The 13,469-nt window shown below is 39.8% G+C and overlaps 1 protein-coding gene across 2 annotated transcripts in view; it reads right to left on the reverse strand.

Annotated features, from left to right (window-relative positions):
- ARMC8 (armadillo repeat containing 8) overlaps positions 1–13,213 on the reverse strand; it is a 109,693-nt gene extending 96,480 nt beyond the window's left edge. The window contains exon 1 of one of the 2 annotated variants that reach the window (XM_042998293.1): positions 12,949–13,213. In XM_042998293.1, the coding sequence (XP_042854227.1) occupies positions 12,949–12,993 (45 nt within the window). In that variant the 5' untranslated portion in view covers positions 12,994–13,213. The remainder of the gene's footprint in view (positions 1–12,948) is intronic. The other variant, XM_007087426.3, reaches the window with a different exon arrangement.
- Between the last annotated feature and the right edge of the window lie 256 nt (positions 13,214–13,469).

Here is a 13,469-nt window from a genome sequence, read left to right on the forward strand (position 1 = left end):
TTACTAGCCTTGTGACTTGGGCAAAAATAAAAATTTGAGACCATTTCTTCAATTATAAAATGGTGACATTACCACATAGCTCAGAGTGTGAAACAAATGTAAAAGTACCACACAAATAAGATTTCAGGGAAATTCTATTTTCATATAAAAAAGATAATTGGTTTAACAGGTATACTAATGATTCTCTTGATTATTTATCCTCATGATTAAAGTCTAACTATCCAAAGATAACCTTTTTCTTTTCTTTTCAAACATATCTTTTTTTTACCTGATGCCTTTTTCCCAGAGCACGCTAAGTACTCAGCAAGAAATAGGCATCTGAGTGCTAAACTTAAAAATCTAAACTTTCATTATTTGAGATTTTTAAAAACCATTAAAATGTATAAAAGTAATAATTTGTGCATTTCTATAACTTCCATAACTTTAAGTGTTATGATGGACTCAGAGAGAACAGTTAAGAAAACCAATATATAGTTCAAGAAGTAATCAATTTACAGTGTTCTTTCTCCCATACAACCAACCCAGAAGAAAAAGGGAAATAAGTACTTTATAATACCTGTTATTTGTTCATGTTACAGTTTACAAAACATTTCATATCTATTTTCTCATTTAAATCACGTGATCTTTAGAAATTAAAACGTAACGATTCTCAATGGGAAATTCTGATCCCTAACATATGAATGTTTAAACTAGTAATTGCCAACAAAACAAAACAAAACAAAACAAAACCCTAGTAACTGCCAATCAAATTTAACATCTCAATTATCCCACAAACTACCAGGAACTTCAAGATAAAATTGCTTTCATAATCTTCATCATTCAGCACTGTAAGGATAAATCTTGGTTTGGGGGAGAGATCAAAGAAACACAACTAAAAATATAGGATGTTTGAATTCCATAAAGATTCCATTTAAAACCTATTTCAGGCTGAAATCCAATATATGAAATATTCAATTTACCCTTGCATTATGCTAGGTGCTGGTAATAGATAAAACAGAGTCCCTTACCCAAAAGGCATTCACAGTACAGAAAAGAAACATATATGTAACTTACGAGTGTAACTTATAACATAGGATCAGTGCAATAAGTGGATACAAAATAAAGTTGAAGATATAATTAACTGAAGTACTGAAGTTAGGGGTGGAATGGGAGGTGATGTCTAAGCAGTGAGGATGATTAATCTGAAAAACTAGTCTTTTTCTCCTCCCTTTTCACCTAGCAAAATAATACAAGAACTCTAGGTGGAGAGCACAATACACGCACAAGAGAACATGGTGCGTTCGAAAAATGCAATTTAGTATTATGATATAGTATACACTTGGGAATCCAAAACAAAGCTGAAGTTGCACCCTTTAATTCAGTCAACAAATATTTAAACAACTATGCAGGCACTTTTCTTGTAGGCAATAAACAAAGACACACCTCCCCAAACTCACCTTTGCAGAGCTTCAGCAAGGGGAGAAAGATAAAAAGCAAAGAATGTAATAAATAAGTGATACAGATTAGAGGACTATACACAATATGGGGGAAAATGTTTAATAGCACATTTTATTTCCATGTCCTTATACTATACACTCTCACAAGCAGGTGGGAGGAAAAAGGGCAGGAGAAAAAGAGGGAGATACACACACCACTCAAAAAGTCCCATGTTCTCTGCAGTTCTAAACAGGAACAGCACTATTCCCTAAGATACATTTTATAAATCCATGTAAGTGATTCTGGCTGTCAAAATGACAACAGGTGTCACTGATATCTAGTAGGCAAGGACTCAAGATGCTGGCTGGATGTTCTGCAATGTGTGGGGCAATGGGCCCACATCCAAAAGACTTTCCACTGTGCAGTCATGTAGGCAAAACAAAATTTTAAAAATTAATTATCTGAGGGGCCCCTGGGTGTCTCAGTCAGTTAAGCGGCCGACTCTTGATTTCAGCTCAGTTCATGATCTCACAGTTCAAGAGTTCCAGACCCATGTTGGGCTCTATGCTGACAGCATGGAGCCTGCTTCGGATTCTCTCTTCCTGTCTGCCTCTCCACTGTTCTCTCTCTCTCTATCAAAATAAATAAACCAGCTTTAAAAAAAATCTGAGTCTAGAATCTAACTCAATTTTGCATATAAACACAAAATATGTTCTGTATCTTACCGTACAATCATTTTCCCAAAAATGCAACTCCCATATGAATAAGGAAAAGGTTGTACTTTGTCTTGTTAGGAACTTTACCAAAAAAGGATCATTGCAGAAAGTCACATTAAAAAAAAATAGACAATTCTTTCCTAATTTTGAGAGCAAAAAATCTGTCCATCTGGGCCAATACAAAAAAAAAAAAAAGAAGAAGAAAGAAAATCATCAACAAAGACTGACCTTTTCCTTGCAAATAGGTATCATGCCCTTCCCATGTATCCCAAAATTCCCACTTACCTCCAAATCAAAAAAAAAAAAAAAAAAGAAGAAGAAGAAGAAGAAAATGCCCAAGTACTATTTAAACAGATTTTAGTGTTTTGTTGTTGTTTTCTTTTAATTTTTGAATTCTGGTAAACCTCTGGCCCCATTAGAACTCAATGAGATTCTCATCCAAATTCTTTCACACCTGTCATATAGTATTTTTGCAACTATTTTTATTTTATTTATTTTTTTTAATCATGGGATTCATACTTTGGTGTTTCTAGAGGTTCGCAGCATTTCTCTCCCCCCAGATGAGAAATCTAGTTTGGCTGGGTCCTATCTGTGTAGAACGTAACATAATTATGACAACTGAGACTCCTAGAATATAATCTGCTTTAATTTCACAAACTCAATCATGAAAATACTTAAATACTTCATTTTTAACTTAATCTACTTGGATAAGAGGCAACCCTCAACTCTCAATAATTAAGACTCAAAATAGGACTTTACATGTTAAGAAAACACTTTAAGATAAATAGTAAATAAGTCCATGCCCAGGGTTTGAAAATAAAATTTTAAAATGTGTAAGACTGTACAGTTTTTTTCTGTCTTAAATTGGGTGTTTGGAAATTTGGCTCTGACACTTTATATAAGAGCATATGACAGTGCACAGTCTGCCTCTCTAGTTCTCAGTTTCCCCAATTTAAAAAAAAAAAATGGTAAGAATGAACTAAAGATTATCTACAGATTTCTTCCACAAAGACTCTGTAATTTTACACTCACACAAAGAGGGATTTTTTTTCATAATTCAAAAACCAGAGCACAGTTATGTTAAAAGGGATATGAAAAGTAGTCTTTATTTTTTCTGTGGTGAGTTTTTAATGTAATAAAATATTATTATAGCTCTTGTATAATATCAACAATTGCTATAAACATGCTTTGGTGGTCACAAGAAATGGAAGCAATTTAGCATTCATGCTTCTTTCTAATCAGGTACCGCAGAGTTTATCCTTTTAAAGTATGGTCAAATCACAAGGACTTATTTGGGTCTGGATGATCTTTAAGGTTCCTTCTAACTATTAAATTCTATTCATTTACTCTTCAAAGTAGATGGGAATGTCTGAAGACCGGGAGCCAAGAGGAGACCCTTCCAGAGAGAGTAAAGGAACTAAGTAAAGATTTATGGTATGAACAGCCTAATCTGGAAGTCCAAGCAAGCAAAAACCATCTCTGGGGCATAGAAATGACAAAGGTTGTGAGGGGTTTTACAAAGACTGAGATACTCTGGGTTGGCTGAGGTTCATTTAGATGCCTCCCAAGATGATAAAATAGCCCAGGAAATCCACTAGGATTTATTAAAATGCTTCTCAATCTTGACATAACAGAGCAAGGCTATTCAGTCATGGTTGCAGTGTCCTGGACCATAAGAATATTGTAAATTGTTATTCAAGATTGAAATAATATAATGGCTTAGAGATCCTGGGTAACCCTCTTTCATGGTACACCTTGTAAGTGTTACTGTCCACACAGGCTGTCTCCTGATTTTTAAAAAGGGTTTATTTGCTTTAGAGTTTTAGAGACAGAACACCAGTGCCTCGGAGCTATCCATGGTGCTTGACTCAGATGCAGCCCACCACTTACAACAATTGGTGCATTAGCCTTCCTACTAAATAGTACCATTAAGGATCTGTCTGACCCATCATCCACACAGTGGTCTGTGACAATCAGGCCAGTATCATGGGCCACTTGTAATATCTGTCTATTCCACTTTGCCTGTGCCCAGACCCCCAAGTGCCTTACTTTGTCCTAGCATGGATCTCCAGCTAACCTACCCTTTTCTCCCAGGCCTGCTACTTCATCTGCTATACAAAACCCATCCTGTGGAGATGGTGTACTTATAGAAGATCACTGGCATACTCTGGGCAAAAGATTATGGTTCTTCCAAGCCAAGTCTCCACATGCCACATGATACTTTATATGAGTTTTAAAACCTTACTATTATTACAATTTTTACCATTCAAAAATGAATATAAATGACCTTTAAATTTTGCTATATATGTTTGTGATGGACTTTGGGATCAGTAAAAAAGAAAAAAAAAAAGGAAATATTACAAGATTGATGTGTGAGTTAGTTTCAGGGAATCATAAACCACTTGAAATTATGTGCTTCTTTAGGCAGATGCAGGTTTTTCTGGGGAAGAGGGTGTTGATTCTCCTATCCTTAAAAGGTTAAGAACCACTGATCAATATGGTAATGACTCCCAAATAATGATCACCCCAGGTTTAAGCACTAGATTTTTATGTTTGTGATGTAACAAATATATTTGGTCTTTGCCCCAGTTCCTGGCACAAAGCTACTAAAATCCTTGGGATTCCTTAAGTGGTAAGAGGGTCTGTGGTTATTCATAAGGATCCCCCTTTGAGCACACCTGAGTTTATGCTAATGAACAATTAGGCTAGGGCCCCAAGAGAGCCTCAGGATGAGTCTGGTAACCAGAGAGACCATATGATTACAGGGCTGGAACTTCTAGTCCTACCCAGCAATCTCTGGGAAGGGGGAAAATGGTGGTGGTGGTGGGGTGGCAGGGGGTGGCGGTCGGGGTGGGGGTGCTGGAGATTAAAGTTCTATAAAAACACTTGAATAAAATTTGATGAGCATCTGGGCTGGGGAATGCATCCATGTGCCAGGAAAGTGGCATACCCCAATTACATGGGGACAGAAGTTACTGCATTTGGGACACATCTGGATCTTGCCCTACGTGCCTCATCATCTGGCTGTTCACCTGTATCCTTTATAATAAACTGGCAAACAAAAGTTAGTATTTTCCTGAGCTTTGTGAACCATTCTAAAACCAAGGAGGGCTGAGGTGCCTGGGTGGCTCAGTAGGTTATGTATCTGACTTTGGCTCAGGTCATGATCTTCCGGTTCGTGGGTTCAAGCCCAATGTTGGGCTCTGTGCTGACAGCTCAGAGCCTGGAGCCTGCTTCAGATTCTGTGTCTCCCTCACTCTCTGCCCCTCCCCCACTCACACTCGGTCTTTCTCAACAATGAATAAACGTTAAATTTTTTTTTTTTTTTTTTAAAGGAGGGTGTTGTAAGAACATCAGATTTATAGCTGGTTGGTCAAAGGCACAAAAAAACCTAGACTTGCAACTGGTGTCTCAGGTGGGGCAGTCTTGTAAGACTGAGCCTTTTACCTGCGGGATCTGACACTATTTTTAGGTAGGTAGTGTCAGAATTCAGTTAAATTGTACAACACCCAGCTGGTGTCCATAGAGAACTGGAGAATTGCCTGGTGGTATAGAAAACACTCCAGAATATCCAACTGCCTACTGCACACCTCTAGAGATGTCCAGAAAATACTGCAAACTCAGCAGGTCTAAAATGAAACTTATTTTTCCTCCATACTCCCCTAACATGTTCCTCTCCTAATCCTCAGTAGATGATACCACCTAATTGTAAAGGTAAAAGTCCTGTCAATCACGTTTGATTATAATCATGACTCTTTTCCTCACTTCCCTTACCTTATCATTCACCAACAACTTTTTGGAAGCCTAATAAATTCTTAAAATACTCCTGAAGCAAAAGAATCTTGTGTTCTATAATAATTTTGCAGGTGGTAATGACCACGAAATATTAGTAGACCCTATACGCTGTAAACTCTTCCTACTGCCTCCACAACTTTTCATTTTCATGAGGCAGCATAATACTCTTATCATTCCCCCTCCTCCAATAACTGTATTATGAATATACTGGAGAATGTAGCTAACCCATTATTCTTCTAATTTTATAGAAGGAAGTCAAAACAGTTTTTCCTTTATCAAAGTAACAACTGGAGGCTGTTTCTACAAAACAACTCTTATTTGGAATTCCTTTCACTCCCATCTAAATAGTCCCAAGGATCACAGCACCACTGCTTAGTGAAGATTGCTGTTCTCTGGTTTCCAAAAGCTAACAAGACTTTTCCTTTGTCAATAACTCCCTATCTTTACCCAGAAGCCAATATGACAGATGGTACGGCAAAGCAATCGCCAAATCAGAAATAAAAAAGATACAAGTCAAAACCACTGAAATTCCTGGCTCTTGGCACTATTTTAAAACTCTTAATGGAAATGGGAGGAGACAGGAAGGCTAGATCTCCAAGTGAAACAGACCCTACACAAAGGTGTTCTAACTCTTGGTTAAGTTCATAAGACTTCTTGAGCACTCACTGAATTCAGGTGGCAATCTTTCCTTAAAGATACAAGATGCCCAGAAACATACAAATGAGCATCTGCATTCTTCGTATATTGCCACTAAAGATTTAGAAGTTCATCCTGTTAAATTCCTTTTGGGACTGACCACCTTCTGACATACCCTGAGCTTTCTGGTGCTTTGTGGAGTGAATTAATGGCAAACTTTAAAATGTGCTGACCAGATTTTACTTTGCACTTATTACTAAAAACCAAGAGAGGCCAAATTCATGCCTATAGTATAGCCAGGCTTACCTTCACATAAAAATCTTTCCTATTATCAGTTGTCCATGTAAGAGAGCAAATCAATTGTTTATAATTACCAAGAACAGAACCAAATCAAGGAATACTCAGATTTGGGCTACCCTGTACACTTCTACCAGCTGTTGGTCAAAAAGGCATAATGGCACTAGGAAAACATTGTGAAGAAGACAACTAAAATAGATGCCTTAGCTGTCTATAGCAGCCTACAATGTTATTCAATGGCATTTTATTATCTTTCCTCTCAAATCATTACGAAGTGACCAAAATAAAATGCAATCATCCTCTTAACAAAGTCTTTCACAAAGCATAAATTTTCATTTCGGTTAAGTCCAATTACTAATTGGACTCAATTTTTAATTAAAAAAATTTTAAACAGGTCGTGTGTTTGGTGTTATATCTAAAACTTCTTCACCAAGCCCAAGGTTCTGCAGATTTTCTGTTTATTCTAAAAGTTTCATTTTATGTTTTACAATTAATGGTAATTATGTTTTATTTTAAAACAAAATTAATTATGTTTTACAATCTATGATCCATTTTGAATTAATTTCTGTATAAGGTGTGAAGTTGAGATCAAAGTTCATTTTTTAACCTATGGTTAAGAGGATGAAAAGATAGGGGCGCCTGGGTGGCTTATTAAGTTAGGCATCTGACTTGTTAAGCTCAGGTCATGATCCCCATGGTTCATGAGTTCAAGCCCCGCATCGGGCTCTGTACAAACAGTGCAGAGCCTGTTTCAGATTCTTTCTCTCTGTTCCTCCCTAGCTCGTATGCGCACACACCTGCTCCCTCTTTCTCAAAATCAATAAACAAAAAAAAAAAAAAAAAAAAAAAGAGGAAAATGAAAAGATAAACTACAGACTTGGGAGAAAATATCTGCAAGGCACCTATTTGACAAAGGACTTATATCTAGTATCTATAAAGAGCTTTCTAAACTCACCAGTCAAAAACCAGCCTGATTAAGAAGTGGGCAAAAAGGACATGAAGAAATATTTCACTAAAATATTTCTTCATATTTCAATAGAATATGGATAGCACATAATGAAAATATTTTTGACACTATTTGTCATTACACAAAAGCAAATTAAGACCATGACGAGTTATCACTAGACATCTATTTAGAACAGCTAAAACAAAAAATAACAATACCAAATGCTAGTAAGGGTGCAAAGAGTCTCTCATACTTTACTGATGGGAATGTAAAATTGTACATCCACTCTAGAAAAGTGTCAGTTTCTTTGAGAACATATATTTACTATACAACTTAGCAACTGCACTCCTGGGCATTAATCTCAGAGATACAAAAAGTTATGTCCACATAAAAACCTGAACATTGGGGCACCTGGGTGGCTCAGTCGGTTGAGCGTCCGACTTCAGCTCAGGTCATGATCTCACAGTTTGTGAGTTCAAGCAACCATGTCGGGCTCTGTGCTGACAGCTCAGAGCCTGGAGCCTGCTTCAGATTCTGTGTCTCCTTCTCTCTCTGCCCCTCCCCAACTTGTGCTCTCTCTACGTCTCTCAAAAAATAAATAAATGTAAAAAAATAAATAAGTAAAAACCTGAACATGATTGTTCACTGCAAGTTATAATAGCCAAAAACTGGAAATAACCAAAACGTCAAATAGGTTAGTAGCTAAACTGTGACATCCATACCATGGAATACTACTTAGCAGTAAAAAGGAACAAACTACTGTCACAACTTGGATGGATATCAAGGGCATTATGTTGTATGACAAAAGCCAATTATTATAGAACACGACAAAATCACAGATATGGAAACTAATGGTCACCAGAGGTTAGAGATAGCAGGCAGGGGGTGTGGGTAGGTGTGAGGTAGCAAAAGGGAGATTTTTGTGATGACAGACTAGTTCTGTATCTTGACTGTGGTAATGGCTACACTATACACATGTGATAAAATGATACAGAACTAAACATATATCAGTATCAACTTCCTGGTTTTGATACTGTACTACAGTTATATAAAATGTAACCAATAGGGGAAACTGGGTAAAGTGTACACAGCGTACTATCTCTGCAACTTCCGTGAATCTGTAATTACTTCAGAATTAAAAGTTTTAAACAATCCAATCAATGTAAAACCATCCAAGAGTTTGGGAAACATGGGAGAATTTATAAATTTGTTGAAAAGGGTGATGTTGTAATGCTAAGTGCAAACCAAAGATGGATAGGGATGATCATGGTTCACCCTAGAAAGACAACTGAAGAGTTTGTTCAATTCCCCGAAACATAGTTCTACCATTTACTGAATGCCTATTATATGCAAGACATAGTGCTATAAATAGGAGTGGGCTTAAGAAAAAGAAAAGGTCAAGCATTTACCTCTGAATTAATTTACTAAGAAGATAGAACAATTGTTAAAAGCCCCAGGGCCTTTGCCCGGAACTTGCTCTTTTGTTTTTCTAGTTTGTTCTTAACCATCCTTGAACTTTTAGTTCATTGTCACTTCTTCAGAGAAATCCTCCCTACCTCTCCTAGATGTCCTCTACAATAGATCAGGTTCCCCTACCACAAGCCCATTCAGCACCCTATGTTTTTCATCCATAACACTAATCACCATTCACTATCAAAGAACTGTGTAATGATTTGGTATCTATTTTCCCCATTAGGGTAAATTTTCCTAAGGGCAGAGACAGACAGGTCTGCAGTTCACCACTGCAGTTCCCAAACCCAATGCCATGAGCAAATGACAGAAGCTCAAAATATATCACATGAATAAAAGCATACTATGCTATAATTCATATGTACAAACAACCAGGAAGACATTAAGGGTTACTGGGTTTGGAAGAACCCAAGATCACTTCAATTTGAAAAAGCCAGTTTATATGGGACAGAAGGTTCATGCAGAGGATATGGAATCTTACATTCAAAGCTGAATAGGATTATCAGCCTTTCGGCAACAGGAACCGACTAAAGAACTGAAACAGGAAAGCAGTGTGTCCAATGTCTTCTATAGGAAAATTACTGTAGAGAATGGATTTGAACTGAAAGGGTAACGCATAAGAGGCAGTAAGAATAGTTTTGAGGACATTGGTAATGCAGGCACAAAATGATATGAGAGGGTGGCCATGGGAACAGACAGATGTGTGAAACACTAAGAGCCAACAGACCTTAAGGACTGATTAGATATACGGACACGGAAGGGGAAGGGCCAAAGATGATTCAAAAGGTTTAACGGTGAGTGATGAAATAAAGTATCATGAACAGAAATGCAAAGTGATAATTAAATTCTCTTAGAAGGGAATGTGCTTCGTTAGAAATCTTAGGTAACATCCACACAATTGAAGATGTGACAACAGGTGGAGAAAAGTCAAGGTAGGCAATGTAATATGTGAGTTGATTACAGTTAAGGTTTTAAGAGTGAATGAGCTCTCTCATAGAGAAGAAGGTATTATAGGGCCTTGAATGAAACCCTTAAAGCCATTGAACTGCCCTTGCTTGAATTACGTTTATCAAGCCACGGAGTCATTTGGACCATGAGATCCCTGAGGGCATATCTGATCTCATCTTTGCATTCCCTAGACGTATACACTACAGAGTGTTGTACATAACTGGTGCACAGTAAGCAGCCTATGAAAGAAATAAATTATTTTCAAGATAATTAGTGATTAGTATTTCCTGTCCCACCTGCACTATTTCAAAAGGTGGTGCCATAATGGGGTCTGATTTCCCAAGGCTCTATAACTGATGAACTGACAGACAAGACTTTGGAAACGGTGAAAAACTTTAAAAATAAATAAATAAGCCCTTAATGAGATTAGAACTAAAGCAAATCCCCACTATGAGTAGGGAATACTCTTCAAGAAGTTTCTGCATAGGGGCGCCAGGGTGGCTCAGTTGAGCATCCTTCTTCAGCTCAGGTCATGATCTCACAGTTGATGGGTTTCAGGCCTGAGACAGGCTCTGCCCTTACAGCGTGGAGCCTGCCTGGAATTCTGTTTCTCTGTTTTTCTTTCTTTCTTTCTTTCTTTCTTTCTTTCTTTCTTTCTTTCTCTCTTTCTCTCTTTCTCTCTTTCTCTCTTTCTCTCTCTCTCTCTCTCTCTCTCTCTCTCTCTCTGCCCCTTCCCCACACATGCTATCTCTGTCTCAAAAATAAATAAACATTTTTTAAAAAAAACTGAACAGGAAATACTCTTTACTGAGGGAGTGAAACAAATGAAAATTTTCCACTGTATGCACTACACAAGTTGACAATGCACAAAAAGTAAAGAAGCTTCAGGTGAAATGAAGGCTAGAAAAGACAATTAAAGGGAATTAAGGGCAGTTGAGAGGCATACTTCAAAAAAAAGAAAAAAACGTAACGAGAGAGGGGCGCCTGGGTGGCTCAGTGGGTTAGGCTTCCAGCTCTTAATTTCAGCTCAGATCTCACCGTTAGTTGGCTTGAGCCCCTCGGCCAGCTCTGCACTGACAGCGTGGAGCCTGCTCAGGATTCCCTCTCCCTGCCTTGCCCCTGCTTGAGTGTGCATGCTCTCTTTCTAAATAAATAAATAAAATTTTTTTTCAATTTTATTTTTGAGACAGATAGCAGGGAAGGGGCAGAGAGAGACAGAGACAGAGGATCTGAAGTGGGCTCACTGACAGGAGAGAGTCTGACCAGGGCTTGAACTCACCAACTATGAGATCATAACCTGAGCCAATGTCAGATGCTTAACCAACTGAGCCACACAGGCGCCACAAATAATGAATACGTAAAAAAGAAAAAAAAAAAAAAACATAATTAGGGAAAAGTCATTCACCTGCTCTCCTACAAAACATTCCTGGGTATTAGAGGTAGAATAACAGGCTAATCTTATTCAATGTTTAGATGAACAGTGTTTCCCCAAACTGCAGTATGAAATAAGGAAAAAGACTGCTAAAATTAGTCAAGGGACAAATTTGGTGACAGCCCTCCACCAAATTATCTAGGTTGCAGTATGCCACAAGGTTCTAACCCTCAATCATAGCAAATATCCTAAGTGCTTCCAGATAGGCCAGTGTCTCTGAGGGAGAAGTCAGAGAAGAATAAAGAAACCAGTTGGGGTCACAGATTCTAGGAACCTGACAAGCCAAGTAATCTGTAGTTCAACCACCCTCTCAATATCAGCTTCCACAAGTCTAAAAGATAGCCAACCATTCTTTGCCTATTTCCAGCAACAGCAAATGGACCATTGGTAAAGTGACTATTCTGAGTTGGACAGCTCTAAATTGTAAAACCCTTTGAAGTTATCCCTCAGCAACTTTCACTCCCGGTCCTGGTTCTCAAGAGCAACACAGTGAAAGGTGAAAGTTGTATTTTGGATTTTAACTTGAAAAAAAAACAAAAACAAAAAAAACCCTAACAACTAGGTATTACTTCCTGGCGGATCAATACGTTTCCTTCTTCCAATAGTATGAAAGTTTTATTCCGCCCCCCCCCCCCCATGCTTGACTCTCCTTTAAGGAAAAAGTAATGCCAGGCACAGCTTCCTCTACACCCTGAGCTGCGACCTCCAAAGAAAAGGGGCTTAGGCAACTACATAAGCTAGAATATGTTGCAGCTGGTATGAAATCCCCGTTGCCAAGAAGCAAGCAGCTCTAGCCCGTGCCGGGACGCGACAGAAGCCAAACAGACCTGGCCTGGCCGTTCTCAGGCTATGGGGGCCAAGGTGCCTGCACCTCCTCTAGCCAAAGCCACGGGGGGCTGAATGGGCGCTTGTTCCCAGGCCAGCGGCAAGCCGGGCGCCTCACAGGGTAGAGCGCTCGGCCCCGGAGAAGCGGCAAGCTGAGAGGAAGGCTCAGTGAAGCACCTGGCAAAGACCAAGCCGCGCCACCGGGCCAGCTGCCCGTACGCCCAACCACCCTGTCCGCCAGAGGCCACCTGAGAAACGGCACCGGTGGGAGCTCCCGGAGTTGGAGACGTTTCTGGCTTGGTCGGGGTCCGGTCTATTCCGCCCGCCCACCCTCTCTCTCCGCGGCCCAAAGATGAGCCGGGAAGCCACCCCAAGGGGTGGTGTCCAGGAGGCACTCCGCGTTTGGGGTGAATGCCGCGGGCCGGCCCGAGCTCTCGAGCTGGCGGGCAGCTGCGGCGGTCACTCACCGAGAGGACGCTCATGCGGATTGGGGTCTCCAACAGGCACGCCATCTTGAGCCTTCCCACCCGGCTGCGGCCGGTGCCGGCGCGGGGGCCGGCACTTTCGACAGGGAACTATTAGGCCAACGACAGGCGCCTTCTGCAGAAAGTCAGGTAGGTAGACGAAAACGTACCACGCTCTAGGCACAGCTAAAGTACAGCCAGGGCCTGCGGAAGGGAGAGGCAAAGAAAACCGCGCCAGGGGCCTCCCCTCGAATCGTCCTCTCAGAAACAGCAGCTACTCTCAGCCTGGGTTAGAGGTGGGAGCGGGCAGCAGTTTCCGCATGCGCAAAGAAGATCTGCCAGCCCCACCTGCCGCTCGCGGTGGGCGGAGCCACAGGGGCGGGGCCTCGCTCTGGCGCTGCAAACTTCGCGGTTGATTCGTTACAACGCGGGAGCTCTCGTATTCATATTCTGATAAACTACTTTGTGTAGTCACGTACGTAATTTGAAGTTCACATTCACATTCATTATCTCACTCCTTTGCA

This window comes from Panthera tigris, chromosome C2, assembly GCF_018350195.1.
Source record: "Panthera tigris isolate Pti1 chromosome C2, P.tigris_Pti1_mat1.1, whole genome shotgun sequence".
NCBI lineage: Eukaryota > Metazoa > Chordata > Mammalia > Carnivora > Felidae > Panthera > Panthera tigris.